The sequence below is a fragment of the Remersonia thermophila genome, chromosome 1 (genome assembly GCF_042764415.1).
Source record: "Remersonia thermophila strain ATCC 22073 chromosome 1, whole genome shotgun sequence".
Lineage (NCBI taxonomy): Eukaryota > Fungi > Ascomycota > Sordariomycetes > Sordariales > Chaetomiaceae > Remersonia > Remersonia thermophila.
This window is the reverse complement of record NC_092217.1, coordinates 969218-984971: the sequence shown is the minus strand read 5'-3', so window position 1 is coordinate 984971 and position 15754 is coordinate 969218. Positions and strand designations below refer to the sequence as shown.

Genomic DNA, 15754 nt, shown 5'->3' with positions numbered 1-15754 from the left:
GTCAGCTATTTCCAGCAAGGGCACGCCCTAAAAGCACCTCCAAACCCCCATCTCCGCACCATTGAAGAGCCCATGGGCTAACCGTGCACCTACAAGGTCTTGATGAACCATCCACTGTGTAATCGACTGATGTACATGAACACTATCAACTGGAAGGCAAAGGGCAAACAACACACCGAGAAAAAAAGGAGAGGTGGCGGGGGGGAGATGCTAGAACACAAGGGGGTATACGCGGTAATAGGTGAAGATCGAAAGCCACTATAGAGGGTATCCACGACAAAAAACAAAGTCAACCACAAAAGCAACAACCATGGACAGTTCAACGCAAGACAAAAAAAAAGCAAGACAGAGAATTCCACCCCCTTCCTCCTCGCCATTCCCCCTTCCCCCCGCCATCAAATCTCATAATAATAATCCTCATCCAACCCCTCCCGGCTGGGAACCACTCCCACGCCACCGCCGCACGCCTCCCCGGCCCCCGGCCCGTCATACATATGCTCCAGGCGCACGTTAAGCAGCCGGATCTTGAGCCCGTACTCGCTGACGAGCGTCACGAGCTTGTTGGTCTCGGCCGTGATGGGCGCCTGGTTGAGCAGCATGAGCAGGCCGTCCAGCCACTCCGAGGCCAGGCTGTGGTTGGGCGGATACAGCGTCAGGATGGGCTGCTCCTTGGGGTCGCCGCTCCGGCTCGCGTTGCTGCTGCTGGCGGTGGTGGTGGCGCCGCCGCCGCCGGGTGTAGTGGCGGACGCGTCGGGGCCGGCGGCTGCGGTGCTGAGGCCTTCGTCGGCAAAGCTGTAGATGGTGATCTTGGTGGTGGGCTTGTTCGAGATGGCGGCGCCGTTATGGCGGCTTGCCAGGGTGTGCGTGCTGGCGTTCGGGTTGCTGTCGGCGTCCGTCAGGTCGGCCGGGACGTCCGGCTCCGGAGGGTTCGTCGAAACGTTGGACACGACGGAGCTGATGGTGCCCAGGTCGATCTTCTCGGTAAGCGCCTCCAAGCCGGGGTCGTAAGGGAGCTTCTCGGGGAAGTCGGCGTAGTGCAGGTAGCGCCGGTTGTGGGAGAGCTTGGCGTACCGCCAGGGCTGGTACAGCCGGCGCTTGTTGTAGCTCTCCTGCTGGCGCGCCTGCGGCATCGGCTTGGTGAACCAGCTCCCCGCGAGCAGGCAGCGGACCCGCTGCTCCTTGACGAACTGGAGGGCCTCGTGCTTGAGCTCCTCCCGCACTTGGGAGAGGTGGGACCCCCACTGGTCCTCGAACGACAGCTCTAGCAAGCCCATCTGGATCTCTCTCAAGCGCGCCGCGTCGTACTCCTGCAGCTCCTCCTCGACCTCGAACACGTCCTTGGTGCGGTTGGCTTGGCCCACCACCTGCTCGATGAGCACCCTGACCAGCTCAGCCACCTTGTCGAAGTCGTCGCGGTGCGCGCCCGTGGCCTTCCACAGGCGGAAGAAGGCGTGCAGGCCGGCGGTGTGCAACCGCGACCACTGCAGCAACAGCGGCCGGAACAGCTTGTCCTGGGCCTTGGGGTCGTCCAGGGCCAGATACGCCCGGATGTCGTCGAAATCCGTCTTGTCCACTTCGAAGTGGTCGTAGAGGATCATGGTGACGGCCAGGCTCGCCCTCGCCACGGGGCAGCGCTCGTGCAGCGGCCTCGTCGAGTGCTCCAGAAGCAGCTTCTGGAACCCGTCCTCGTTCTTCCTTACGTAGTCGGTCAGGTCCATCATGCCCAGGAAGCCTGCCGTCTCGAACTCGCTGGCGGGGGACTCGGTCTCGAACCCCAGCCGGCGCCACTTCTCCGGGTTGTGCTTCCGGCTGCCCTTCTTGGCCGCATCCCCATCGTCCGCCCCGGCGGGCACGCCGTTGATGTGCCGCCTCTCGGGCGCGCTCGCGAGGTGCAGCCCCTTCAGGGCGCGCCTATGCTCCGGCCGCTCCAGGTCGACCCGAACCTCCCTCCATTTCCGCAGCAGCACCTTGGTCAGCGACTGAAACTCGAGCAGCGGCTGCGCGAGGTCCTGCAGCGCAGAGCTCTGCAGCAGGTTGTACACGGCGCGGATCAGGCCCAGGTCCTGCAGGCGTTTGATAAACTTGCTCCACTCCTCGCCGGTGCCGGTGCCGTAGCCGCCGCTGGCGTCGGACGAGATGGCGTCGCGGATCAGCGCGTTGATGAGCATCAGCGCGTTGGCGCACAGCGCGTGATCGGCGCTCTGCAGCTGCTGGATCACCAGCTCAAAGAACTGCGGGTAGACGGCGACGGCGGGCTTGAGCGCGCGGAAACCGTACGCCCCCGGCGCGCGAGAGCCGGCGCTCCCTCCAAGGGCCTCCGGAGGCGAACCAAGTCCGAGTCCGGGTCCGGGTCCGGTTGACGACTGCGACCTCCCGACGAGGGCCACCAGGATCGACATGGCACCGCGCAGAATGTTGACGAGCGGGTTCGTGACGATCAGCTCGACGATGCGCTCGACCAGCTCGCCGGCGGTGGGGCCGTCGAAGATATCCCAGCCCATGTCGACCTCGAGCAGGCGCGTCAGGCTTTGCAGCGAGTAGGCCAGGGTATTGCCGGCCGTGGTCATGATGAGGCGGCGCAGGATGACGAGGCCGCCGGACGAGATGAAGACGTCGGCAAAGGCCGGGTCGTTGATGGAGGATTGGAGCTTGAAGACGGCCATCTTGCGCGCCGCATCCTCGTCCGAGGCCAGCCGCGACAAGAGCGCGGGTATGTCAGCTTGATCCATGGCCGCCGTTGGAATCGGCCGTGCGACTGCGAGACCCACTGGGAGGCACGACAGAATTGATGTAGATAGCGGAGGTTCGTGTGCCTGGTCTCCGGTCGGCTCGGTGTTGGGGACGGGCTCGATCGACGACGACCTAACGGCTGGTTGGGGGAGGGCTCGCGAAGTTTATAGTAGGGGCGCTCAGCCCTGACGTCGTTCTTAATCGACAGGTCGGGAAAGCGGCGTGCGGGATTCCAGGGGCTCGGCGTGTCGTAGGATCGATGCGATCCAGGCGTCCCGGTGTCAAGTTTCGCGATGTTGGGAAAGTCGACCGACGCCCTTCCGTCAAAGTCCCCGCGCCGTCCAGCAACCCTGTCAGGGGTGGTTGTCGCTGATGAATGAACTTGGGGAGCTTGGAGCTGCGGGCTGGCGGAGATGAACAGGGGGGTAGCGCTGAAGGTGGGGCCGAGCGCCATGAGATCGACTCTTCTGATTGGCCAATGGGGCCCAAGGGAAGCCGTCGGGTGGGACCCGCTCAGGAACATAATCCTACGTAACTGCGTAGGTAGTGCGCACACTACGTACTGCCCCTACTACACTAGCTGCTCCGTGCCCCAGAGCGAAGGAATGGCTTCATGTTTTCTTCTTTGGGGATGCATCCTGACGATGGGGTCGAGAGCCCATTCCACATTCTGCTCACAGTTCCCATTTTGGCCAGCACTCAGCAAGACACTGCATAAGGCTTCGGATGAAGGGTCCTCAAGGGAAACGATGGTTGGAACTGTTCGTGCCGTCAACTCGCCAGTAGCAATCTGCCCCGGGGCCCTTCGATCCCTACCTCGCCATTGTGGATTCTCATACAGACAGACATCCATCCACATGGGCGGACCAGACACCGCCACATCACCGGCTCAAACTCCTTGGCAATCCCCAAGTCGTCTTTCTCGTCCTTCAAACTCAACCTGAATGCACTGACAGACATGAACAACACCAAAGAAACCAGGCAGGTACATATGAGGCAAACAAACCCAATGTTTTCCAACTAATAGGGCACAAAATTAGAGGTGCAGACTGAGACCAAAAAAGAAAAAAAACCTGACTCTATATGACTGCCTTTCCTTTTCCTCCGGGGCCTCCTTCCATACGCCGCCGACTTATGCTCCTGTCCTTCCACTAAGAGGACGATGACCCATCCCGGCTGGGCACCCTCAGTTCCTTCGCCTTGCCCAAGAAGCTCTTCCTCCCAGACTTGGTCGACCTGGGGCTGTCGGGAGTCTTCTTCCCGCTCTCCTCGGACGGCGTGAACCAGCTCTTGATCACCACCATGCCGCCGCCCACGGCCAGAGGCTTCTCGGCGCCCGACCCGGACTCGTCCACAAAATAGAACATCTCGCCCAGCACCGGATCGCTGCCCAGCCTGTGGCGCTCCTTGACCTCCACCTTGAACTGCGCGTCGGGCGTGCACTGGATCCGGAACGTCTCGTCGAACTGCGCGGCCCCGCTGGACTGCTTGCGGTGCTTGGTCTTACCGACCGCCTTTGTCTTGCCATCGCGCACCTGCGTGACCGTGACGTAGACATCCGACGACGTGGCGTAGCCCGAGGCCGAGACGATGGTGAAGGACGCCGTGCCCGACGCGGCGCCGGGGATGATGGCGCTGTGGACCGACGAGGCGCTGATGCTCTTGGTGCGGTTGTGCCCGGTCGAGCCGCCGTTGACAGCCGTGCTGCTGCTCTCGGGCGCCTCCGTGGTGATTTGAGGAATCTCCATGGAGCCCGCGGCCGACTCGTCGCTGCTGTCGTCATCCTTCTTGCCGCGCAGGTTGCGGATGAGGAACGAAGCCCCCTTGCCGACGCCGTGGCCAATGGCCGCGCCACCCTTGAGCGGCACGCCGGCAACACCGGTAACGATCCGGCCGGGCACCGAGAACGTTCCCGTCAGGGTCGACGTTCCCTGCCTCGTGCGAGTGACATAGTCAGGGGTGAACAGCAAGCGGATGCGGAGCACACCCGACTTGCCGTCCAGCGGAAGCCGGAGCTCCTGCGCCCGGAATGGCTCGAGCTGGTCGAGCCGGATGTCCGTGCCGCCCAGGAAGTCGGGCTTGTCGGCAAAGTCCCAGTCCCACACCGAGGCCCGGAACTTGGCGGCCGTCCTGGACGGGACGGTGACGTTGAAGAACTCGTTCCATGAGGGGTTGAGCGTCTTCTTCACCGTCTTCGTCTTGAAGACCTCTTGCCCGTTGAGCTCCAGCTTGACGTAAGGGTCGCTCTTGCCGTTCGAGTCGGCCGCAGGGAGGTCTTGGGCATCCAGGACATCGACGCGGAGGTTGCCCATGTTGTTGATGCTCTCGCTGGGGTCGAGCGTCATCTTGACGGGGACGTACTTGAGGCTGACCTTGATCGAGTACACGCCGCCGTCGTCGTCCTTCAGCTTGAGCGTCGTCGGGTTGTTCTGGTCTCTGTTAGCTTGCAGCCACGCGGCGGCAAGAAAGGCCTACGCAGCCCAGGGAAATCCATTGCTCACCAGGCATTGCTTCAGTGTGTCGAGCGTGTTGCCCGACAGACGGGCCAGCGTCTTCTGCTTGTTGTCTTCGCCCTGCTTGTCGCTCTTCTCCGAGACCTTGATGGTCAACTTGGAGAATTCCAGCTCGCGGATGAAGCAGTCACCAATCTCATCAAACTTGTGCTGGCGCGACTTGGACGTTGAAGAGGTATAGGACGGGAAGGCCATGTCGTCGACAAACACCTCGATGCGCGATTGGCTCTTGGGCAGATCCGCCTCCATAAGCCGGAAAACGATCAAGCCGGATTCGTACCGGAGCAGCTCCTGAGGTGTAAGGTACACCTTGGGCGGCTCGAGGTTGTCGCGCAACTTCCTCGGCGTGGAGGGGGTGGCCGGGGTCAATGGCGTCAGGGGCGTGCCAGGCTCCTTGCCTTCGTTGGGCCTCACGTCGAGAGACGGCCGAGTCGAAGGAGGCTTGGACGGTTCGCCCGACAGCGACTTGTCCTTGTCGCTGTCCGCATCGCCGGCCGCCTCCTTTTCCTTTTCCTTCTCCTCCTCCTCAGGATCGGCGACGTTGAGGGTGGGGTAAAAGGCCACAGTGTACGTGAGAGTGCCCTTGGCGGTGCCCTTTCCGTGCAGACGCAAACCTTCCTGCCGCTCCGCCTTCTCGTCGTGGACCAACCACTCGCCCGTCTCGGCATCCTGCGACATGAAGTCGCCAGCATGGATCTCTGTGAGACCAAGGCTGCGGTCCTTGCCGACGTTCTCGGAATCCATCACCTCCAGCTGCAAGCGCTCCCTGGGCGAATGCACAGGCACGTAGAGGACCTCGTCCCAATCCGGGTTGAGATTGTTCTTGAACGTGACCGTGCGGGCGCGCTCGATGCCCGACAGGACGATTCTCGCATACGGATCTGACTTGCCCAGAGCCTCCAGGTTGCGCAGGTTCCTGGCGTTCTTGAAGTGGATGCGCAGAACGCCGACGGGTGTTTGATAGCCGCCAGTGCCCGCCGCGATACCGCTAATTTCCACCGGGCGCCACTGAGCCATCATCTTGACGCGGCCCGTCTTTGCGCCGACAAGATTGTACCAATCCTTGCCCTTGGACGTGAGCTCCAGGAGGTCCTCCAGCCTAATCTGGTACGTGCCCAGGAGCTGATCGCCCGTAAGGTCGCGGTCATCCTTGATGGCAACGCCGAGCTTGGCGTTCTTCCTGTCCGTGATCAGGATCTCCTTGGATCCGTTGTCCCAGATGGGGTTGTTGGTGCGCTTAAGCTTCTTGGTCGTGTGCACCTCCCTCCCGTTCAACAGAAGCATCGCGTATGGGTTGAGGGCGCCAACGATGCTCTTGGAGCCATCGAGCTCCTTGGCTTGCTCAACGGTAAAACGCAGGATGCCCTGGTTGGATTCGGGAGGGGGCTCGATGCTTCCGTCCTCGAGCGTCTGGGGCTCCAGGACGGGGAAGAAACGCACATCGCACATCAGCATGCCCCTGGCCTTGCCCTCGATGGTAAGCTCCAACCTCTCATTCTCGTGCTCGTAGACCTCCTCGAGGTTCTCCAGGAGGAAAGAGGCGGACCCGAGCTTCTTGTCCTTCCTGATGTCGTTGTAATCGTAAACGTCAATGTCAAGAGAGTCGTTGAACGAGGTGATGAGGACATAGTGGGTCTCGTTCCAACGAGGATTGGCGTTTTCCTTGACCACCTTGGTCTGCGCGAGCGGTTGCCTCCTGTTAATGGACACAACGGCATACGGATCCGGAGTCCCCGAGAACTTGTCTGGGTTCTTCAGGCCTTGAGCGCCGTGTAGGGTAATGGCAACGACGCCGATGGCTTGGTCGACGGGGGTGCCGGCCAGCATCTTGGCAACCTCGATGGGGAAGACGTTGGGCGCGTACATCATGGGCGCCAGGGTGCCGTGGATCTGCTCCATGATGAAGCTCTCGAGGCCGGGGATGAAGTTGATATCGAAACCAAAAGTCTCGCCACCCAAGGGCTTGCACACGTAATCGATCGTCGGCCGCTCCAGGAAGGACATCTCGACCTTCTCGACGTGCGGGAAGGGGATCTGCAGCTTGATCTTGAGGCGCACCAGGCCAACAAAGGCCATGTCCTCGACGATGACATCCAGGCCCTTGCTGATCATGGCCTTGCCGACTCGGATCTCGAGGACAACCTTGGGGTTGATCTTGTCCTTGAGCTGACGGTACGTCATGTCGGTGGTGTCGTTGGGCGTGAAGCTGAACTTCCAATCCATGATGACGACATCGTCCTCGGCCTTGGGGTACGTCTTGACATGCTCCACCCGGGGGGGCTTGCTGCCCAGCGTGAAGGTCTTGAGCTTCAAGCTGTCCAGGAATGCCGGAGTAGAGTTGCTAAGAACTTGGTCGACCGTGTTGATGACGGTCTGGGCCAGCACGGGCTGGTAGATGGGCCAGAACTTGACCAAGAACGAGTTGATCCACTCGACCGTCTCGTTGTCGGTCTCGAGCTTCTTGAGCGCCAGCTCCCGGGTGAGGTCGTCCCGGAAGTTGCGGCGCACCCGACGGATGGAGGTGCGGTAGTACGTTGAGCATACCGCCATGACGATGAAGACCCAGGCGAGGCCGCCGCCGAGCAACGCCACCAGCCATGAGGCAAGGCAGGCAAAGGCAATGATGGCGGCGTTATGGTACCAGTCTGTTTGTCGCAGCGGTCAGTCTGGCTGCGCTTCCATGGCTCGAGACGGGCCGAACCCAACACGGAGACAGGCCTACCTCCATAAAACTGCTCTGGGAGCTGGGATTCGACCCATGTCTGATGATCCAGCATGCTTTCTCCCTCTTGGACGGATTCGCTAGGCCACCCGAACCTCGGCTTCCATCCCGTCTTGCTCCAGTCCTCCTCCTCCTCGCCGGCCGCTCCCTCCTTGGAGGGCTTCCCGTCTGCATCTTGGGCTTCCTCGACGACGCCGGCTTTGCTTGGGCTCGGGAGATCGAGATCAACCTTGTTGCCGCCGTCCATGTCGGTCGCCATCGCTACGCCTTTCGGCCTGTGGTGGAGGCCCGGGGGAACGGCCTGGGGAGGTTAGCACGGTGGGTATGGCGGGCGGGCAAAGACCGAGAAAGCAACGTACAGCTCGGGCCTGGGCCTTCTTCTCCTCTATGCTCGCATTGGGGTCAAAGTGGAAGGCCACCACGCCGGCTTGCCGGCTCTCCTCGACGATTTTGCGTTGAGCATCGTCGGCAGAGACGTCGCTGCCCGGGATGCGGGCTGCTTCGAGGGCGCCCTGCTGCTTGAGCTCGCTGGCCTCGCGTGCCGTCGCCATGCTGGGCTGGGCTGGGCTGCGTTCACGGCCGAGGCTGCGTGGGCGGGCTTCTGGGTCCCTTGGTTGCGTCAATGGCAGTTTTCTATAGTTGCCGGTGGTGGGGAGGTTCTGTTGGCGGTAGCAATTGGGTTCAGGCCGGGCGATCGGGCCAGCCGGAGCCGGGTCTGGAACTCGGCAGATGCGGCGTGGGTGCGGCACAAACGGCCACGAGAGCTCGAGAGCTCGAGGCAAGTCGAATGCGCAAGGGAGACGTAGATCTGAGATGAACACCAATGAGACACGTGTAGCTCGGCGATGGGCAGGTAGCTATCCCCGGAACGAGACAGCTGGAACGCAGCGACCAGGGCTGTCGTGCATTTGAAAATCCAAGTGAGAAAGAGGGGAAGGTTGGGGGGACCGAGGAGCAAAAAAGGTCGTGTCACTCCTGGGAGGACGACTGGGAGGAACCCAGCTTTCAGGTTACGGGAATGCTGGCGTGCTTGGCGTGGACCCATCCAGCGCGCAGGTTCAGCTGAGACGGCAGATCAGCGTGAGGCGATCGGTTCAGAGGCTACGTCACGGGCCCCCGAGAGCGGGGCCCTGGCCAGGGCAGAGCTTCCACCTCAGGGCTGCTTGCTCCAACTACCACCGGCCAGGAAAGGTACGGTGCCTCCCTGAGCCACTTGCAGGATGTGACGCTGTGCTGTCTGACCTCATCGCTGCACAAAGGCCCAACCCGTCCTCCCCTCTGAGATCGACGGTCTCGTCTCGGTCGTGGCTGGTCCATCACAAATGCCGCAGCCACCGTTTTGCAACAACCAGTCCAGCTGGACGGCCGTGGAGAGCCGATCGATGTCGTCGGCCTATCCCGGGATGGCTGGCCTCGCAGATGCGCTAAACCGAACACTCGCATGGCTGGACGGCAGGCATGGCCGCCCGCGCCGGAGTGCAGCAAACTCCTTGCGAGTCTGCACGCTCGCCCCAAGTCCCCCCCGCAAATGCTCGGGGAGAGATTGGGCGGCCTTCGACTCCCGCCCGGGGGTCTTGTCGGACACGCACAACCGTCGACAAATTTGGAAACACAGACAGCCTAGCCTCCGAGGACGAAATTGCCAGACACATGACAATGGCCCGACGTGAGCGAAAGAGGCGAGCATGGGAGGCCGCACCCCAAGATCTGGACAGATGGAGATTTGCCAAGGTGGCCATCCCTGCCGGGGCGCCCCGTAGCGGCGGAACCAGCTGCAGGGTTTGGTAAAGCCAGCTTGCAGCCAATTGCGGTCTGGACAGCATCCCACTCGAGTTCAGGATCTCCGCTGCGCAAGCCGCGACGACGGGCGGGGAAGACAAGAAGCTAAGCGCCAGGAAACGCACGTCGACGGCATGTGCTAGTATAGTACTATAGTGGGGGAACAAGAGTTGGGCTTCGGCGGTTGTGTGCGTCAAAAGCACCTGCTCACCAGCCCCCCCCCCCCCCCCTTTCACGACACTTCCATACCCTAGGTACCAACCATATAGGGGTCGAGCGTCTGGCCTGCCCTGTCGCCCGATTTATGAGGTCGCTTGCTGTAAATTACACTTCAGTCCCACGCACCACGCGAGCGAGATGGCCATGCCATTTCCCCCCCTGCGCAAGTGAGCCCCGTCCCGAACCGGATGCAACATCAAGGGGTATCAAAACATGTACATACTATACACCTCCTGAATGTTGCTGCGTGTCCTCGTGTCGAGCTGGCGTCAGGAGTCCTTTGACAATGAACACAAAACAAAGCTAGTTATTCATTCTTCCATGGCTCGGCAAGCACCTCCGTGGGCCCTGTGTCCTGCGTTGCAGCAGCATGCCCCACCACAAACAACTTCTCAGAAGGCCGCTGGCCCCAAAGAAGAAAACAAATCGGCCAGTTAGCCATGATTGGCACTGGAGGTGATGAAAGCACAGGCTGCAGGGCGCTCTTGTTTGTTGTTCCCCAGGACTCTGGCTTCTTTCTCCCTTGGACAGTCCGACTCATGAGTCCGTATGCTGGCTAGGTACCGCCTGCGTATGCGGTAGAGATGCTCTGAGCTTCGAGGCGTTTGCTTCGCCGTTTTGAACGTCAGACTCGACCGGATGTTGTTCGTTCGTACACTGCTTACTGTGCAGGTGCGCAGTCATGCCAAGTACGACCCGAAAACTCCACGTTGCTTTGGTGCAATTCTGGAAGCTTCAGCCACACCTGGACAGTTCAGCCTTGTCCAACTTGGGGGGCCGTCAGCCAATGGGCAGTTGTCCATCAGCCACATCGACGGGTGGATCCCTGTGGCAAACTCCAGCCGATTCTTTGCCTCGCCATCGCCTATTGCAAAGCCAAAGTCGGACCGCGTTTTCGCATCACCATCATCCATCCAACGTCAACCGCCATCTCGCGAGTCTCAAACGCCTAGACAACCTCGCAGCCAACACATCCTCTGCCTCCAGCGATTAGGCCAGCCCGGACTAAATCCACCGACCCCAACGTCCTGACCTCTCCGCCGTCCCGACCGCATATCCCCCCTCAAGATGGCCAACTTCCTCGCCTCCATCTTCGGCACCGAGCAAGACAAGGTCAACTGCTCCTTCTACTACAAGATCGGCGCGTGCCGGCACGGCGACCGGTGCAGCCGCAAGCACGTCAAGCCGTCCTACTCGCAAACCATCCTCATGCCCAACCTGTACCAGAACCCGGCCCACGACCCCAAGAACCGCATGAACGCGTCGCAGCTCCAGAACCACTTTGACGCCTTTTACGAGGACGTCTGGTGCGAGATGTGCAAGTACGGCGAGCTCGAGGAGCTCGTCGTCTGCGACAACAACAACGACCACCTCATCGGCAACGTCTACGCCCGCTTCAAGTACGAGGACAGCGCGCAAAAGGCGTGCGACGATCTCAACAGCCGCTGGTACGCCGCGCGGCCCGTCTACTGCGAGCTGAGCCCCGTCACCGACTTCCGCGAGGCCTGCTGCCGCCTCAACTCGGGCGAAGGGTGCGCCCGCGGCGGGTTCTGCAACTTTATCCACCGCAAAAACCCCAGCCCGGAGCTGGAGCGCGAGCTGGAGCTGGCGACCAAGAAGTGGCTCAAGATGAAGCCGCGGTCGCGCAGCCCGACCCGGTCCCCGAGCCCCGAGCCCACGAGGCGGCGGTATTAGAAGGGCGGGCGATGGGGGATTGACGGCATGGCACTCGGCAAAAAAACTCGAGACAACAGAAACGATGTGGTCGATGCGTTGGGACGTAATTGGGCGGTCCATGTCATTCTGCAATTTCTCTGCTGTGGCAATCATGGGCCAGACACGGAACGGGAGAAGGGGAGGGAGGGAGTTTCGGCGTTTTCTCAGGCGAAGCTTTTTAGGACCAACAAGGAACAAGCGACATAGCATCATCTACGTATAATGAATGTACTTGAACTGTTCTCTGTCGGACTTGATGTGGTTTCGCATGTGCCTTGCTGCGATCCAACCAAACAACAACCGTCGAATGTGATTCAATGTTTCTAGCCCCATGACGCCCAACACACCAATGCCCGCATCTACGCAATACCAGTGCTATGCCAAAGTTCATAGTGAACATCGCACCAAGCTATCCACGAACGGCCTCTTAAACGCGCCACAGCAGAACCAGGTCCTCACACGCGTGGTGTTTGCCCGCAGCCCTCATGGTCACATCACGTCATCCTCTCTCTCCACACGGCCATCATCCCCCTTCGTGTGATGCCTTTCATCTTAAGCCTCGATGTCCCTTGACCGGCGCCGGGAGGCATGCTATGAGCCTGTCGCGCTCTGTGTGAAAAAAAGCACCATTAGCCGAGCTCCTTGTGACAACAAACGTGATTCGCTCTGCGGGCGCGAGGTACTCACCAGCTTCACTATCAAACAAGATAGTAATGTCATCATGCTCCCCGGGCAGTTCCGGCAGGTCCAAACACAAAAACGCCGCATCGGCCGCCTGCTGTGCACCGTCCCCATCGGACGGGAGCGTCTTGGGCAGGGGGAACTTTGCGTCATCGATCTTGAGGCCCGCCTTGCCGCTCCTGCTGATTGCCTCGAACACATCCGTCCCCTTGAGGTGGAAGCCCATGCACTGGCCATGGCTGAAATCCTCAAAGAAGGCCAGCATCTGTGCCACGCCGTCCTGCTGCACCACCTGGATCCGCGTCGCGCCCGCCTCCCACTTTTTGTGAATCGGCACGACCATGCGGCGCCGCGAGATGGCAAAGGCGCAGGCTGTCCCGTCGAACAGCACGTTAAACCCGGTAATGGCCGTCTCGAAGGTGTGCAGGTCGCCGAGGCTGGGGAACAAGAAAGTACGGATGGTCGGCTTCTGCTTGAGGCTGTCGAGGGCCTGGGAGAGGCCGGCGGCGAGGGCGGGAGAGGCGTTGGCTTCGGTGATGGCCAAGGTGACGTCGTTTTGCGGCTGGCGGAACAGCATCAGGCAGTTGGGGTTTTGCACGTCCAGGCGGAGCTTCAGCTCGCCTGGAGCCACGTTGATGCGGTCGGTGAGGGTGCCTTCTTTGAACTTGTACACCACCCTCAGACGGTCGGCCAGGACGCAGTTGGGTTTGTCGCCGTCGTTGTCGTGATTGATGACGCGAAGCTTGTTCCATTCCAGCGTGGAGAGGACCTGCAGACCCTTATCGCGAGCATCGCCGTACCTCTCGGAGAACCAGGCGCCTTTCACCTGGGCCTCGCCGAAAACGGCCTCGCCGCGGTCAAGCGCGGTGCCGATGAGCAGGCTGTGCATCTGCAGCCTTTCGTTTTCGTCCGCGAACGACAAGACCATATTGCCCTTGAACCGGCCGTTGTCAAACTTGAGGGAAAGCGCCGGGTCGTTGGTCTCGCTGCGCAGGAACCCAAACTGGATGGGCATGTCAGGATTGTAGGTTTGGTTGACTCCGCTCAGCGTCTTTGTCCGCGGCCCCGTGACCACGGCGATTCGGAATCCCCTATGATACGTGCGTGGGCCCGTCGCAGCCCCCTCCCTAAAGAGACGCTCAAACAGCGCAACTTCGCAACTGGGAGTGGATTCTTTGGGGAACTGCCGCGCCTGAGGGTCGTTGTCGAAGTATTGGAACGCCCGCAACGTGGAACGGAAAACGCACACCTCGTCTTGCCTGGGATACAGGCTGGAGCGGACCTTTGCCGTGAACTCGTACATGCTCCGGAGGGTGCCGAAAGCCTGCTGCGGGCACTGCACAAAGAGGAGGAACCCACGAGGCAGCTTCACCTCGAGGCTGCACTTATCGGTCTGCCACCGCACATCCTCCCACACCGGACCGTTGTTCTTGTTCCCGGAGATGCGGAGCTGGACCGCCCCGTTCTGGCTGGCAAGGATGAAGATGATGTCGGACTGGGTTTGCGGTCGGACGGTGGTCAAGAAGCACGGCAGGTAGAGCCGTTGAGACTCCCGCCCCTGTTCCATCAGGAATGCATCCACCTTGAAACGGGCGAAGCAGAACGTGGATGTGGAATCGCCCACGGGCAGCGACTCCAGGATGGTCATGCCCGACGAGACGTGGGTCTGGGCCAGGGCCGAGTTGGCGCCCCAGAGCAGAGATTTGATGTCTTGCGACAGCGGGGGATACTCGAGCCAGATGGTCCTGTCGACCGTTTGAGGGAGGAAAGCCTCCTCGGGCGGCAGAAACCCGTTTCTTTTCATGGAGACGGTAAGCTTCCGAAGGCTTGAGAAGAGCGAGGATCGCACGTTCTCGGCCTCGTTGTCAACCGGGCTCCGGCCGCTGTTGACAACTTCAGGCATGGCCTCCTCCATCAGCCAGTAGCCCTTGGCCAGGTCGGTGTAAGCCTGCTGCTTCATCATCTCGTTCTTCCGCTGGGATTCGGGCGTCGAGGGACGATCCCGGATGGCCATCTCCAGCGCCGAGCGCCCTGTCAGGAACCACCACAAGGCGGCTCGGGCAAGGTCGTGCGGCTGCGAAGAGAGGATTGGCCGCACAGCCTCGGCGTGCAGACGGAAAAGCTCGAACAAGTGACGCGTGCGAGCAACGAACGAGGCCATGGCATCGTCCGAGGCTGCGGCCACTACATCCGAAAAGCCCGGACCGCCCCGCAGCGAGCCGCCGGGATGGTAGTCCTTGTCAGAGTCTCTGGTCCCCTGCCTTGACGGAGAAAAGAGCTGGTATCCGGCGCTCTGGGACTGCATCGACAGGGCGCTGGCGTTTGACCCCTGCAACGAAAGGGATGGCGGCTTCGAGGGCGAGCCCTGGGATTGTGACGACGACTTGATGCTGTCGAGAGTCTGGCTCCTCTGCAGCCTCTCCGGGGAGTTTGTGTATTGATTGGTTGATGTATAGTTGGTTTGTGACGGGGTTGCTTGTCGCTGCTCTGTGTGGAGCGGCGGACGCGGAGATGGGCGTGGGTTGTGGAGGGGACTCTTCGCGGGGATCGGCGGAGGGTAGTTGGAGGGCTGGACGGAACGCTGGAGGTGGGGGTTGTGGATGGAGTCGGGCGAGGCGGTCATGGCAGGTTCCTTCTCCCCGTCATACGGGGGCGGAGAGACGATCCGGCGCTGAGAATGGTCCCCCGAGGCGCTCCGCACTGCGTTTGCAAAGGCCCGTCCTTCGGCCTCCCTCATCTCGAGATAGGATCTGCGCTTCTCTTCGTTCTTTGCACTCGGCATGCCCAGATAGCGGCCAGGGGCGTTCATTGCCGGCGAGAGCCTCGATTCCGGAGCCCCTGGGCTGAGAAGCCCAGGCTCAGCACGACGAATCCTCGGGCTGGCCAGTGCTTCATTCGCACGGGGGTTCTGCGAGCTCTCCCCGAAGTGGGACGGAGAGTTGGGCGGGAGGCCAGGGCTCGGCTGGGGCGGCCTTTGTTTCTTTCGCCTCGACACCTCGACGACGGGGGTGTCGCACTCGTCGCCGCCCTCTCCGATGATGTCGGGGTACGTCTCGACGAACCTCACGGCGAGGCCCTTCTTCGCCTTCCGGGATGGATTGCGGGAGCGGATCGGGTACTCTTGCGTCGGGGGCTCACCGCCCGAGTTGATATCAAGGGCGTTCGGATATCGGGGGGCCGACCTCGTGTCGATCTTGGTGAGGGGGGGCGGGCCTGCGTGGCTGACTTGCAGCTTGTCGCCCGGGCCGTGGAGGAAGTCGTTCAGGTCGTTCCCATCGTCGGCCGAGGCCTTTCGGTCGCGGTCGCGGCCGAAGAGCTTGCCCATGATGCGGTTTCGCCTCGTCGGCCGGCCATCGTCGTGAACAGCGAGCGAGGGGGGTTCGTTCTCGGTCAT

At 61.3% G+C, this 15754-nt stretch overlaps 4 protein-coding genes across 4 annotated transcripts; 1 reads left to right on the top strand and 3 right to left on the bottom strand.

The window, feature by feature from the left end:
* Positions 1–395: 395 nt before the first annotated feature.
* VTJ83DRAFT_275 (uncharacterized protein) lies at positions 396–2729 on the bottom strand (the record flags this gene model as incomplete). Its single annotated transcript, XM_071009054.1, has 1 exon — positions 396–2729. The coding sequence occupies one exon, from the start codon at positions 2727–2729 to the stop codon at positions 396–398; it is 2334 nt and encodes a 777-aa protein (XP_070869628.1).
* A 1152-nt stretch (positions 2730–3881) lies between these two features.
* On the bottom strand, positions 3882–8516 carry VTJ83DRAFT_274 (uncharacterized protein; the record flags this gene model as incomplete). Its single annotated transcript, XM_071009043.1, has 4 exons — positions 3882–5159; positions 5232–7888; positions 7966–8266; positions 8325–8516. The coding sequence occupies 4 exons, from the start codon at positions 8514–8516 to the stop codon at positions 3882–3884; spliced, it is 4428 nt and encodes a 1475-aa protein (XP_070869627.1).
* Positions 8517–11031: 2515 nt separating this feature from the next.
* On the top strand, positions 11032–11658 carry VTJ83DRAFT_273 (uncharacterized protein; the record flags this gene model as incomplete). Its single annotated transcript, XM_071009032.1, has 1 exon — positions 11032–11658. The coding sequence occupies one exon, from the start codon at positions 11032–11034 to the stop codon at positions 11656–11658; it is 627 nt and encodes a 208-aa protein (XP_070869626.1).
* Positions 11659–12226: 568 nt separating this feature from the next.
* On the bottom strand, positions 12227–15754 carry VTJ83DRAFT_272 (uncharacterized protein; the record flags this gene model as incomplete). Its single annotated transcript, XM_071009021.1, has 2 exons — positions 12227–12288; positions 12367–15754. 2 exons carry the CDS (start codon positions 15752–15754, stop codon positions 12227–12229), a joined length of 3450 nt encoding a protein of 1149 aa, XP_070869625.1.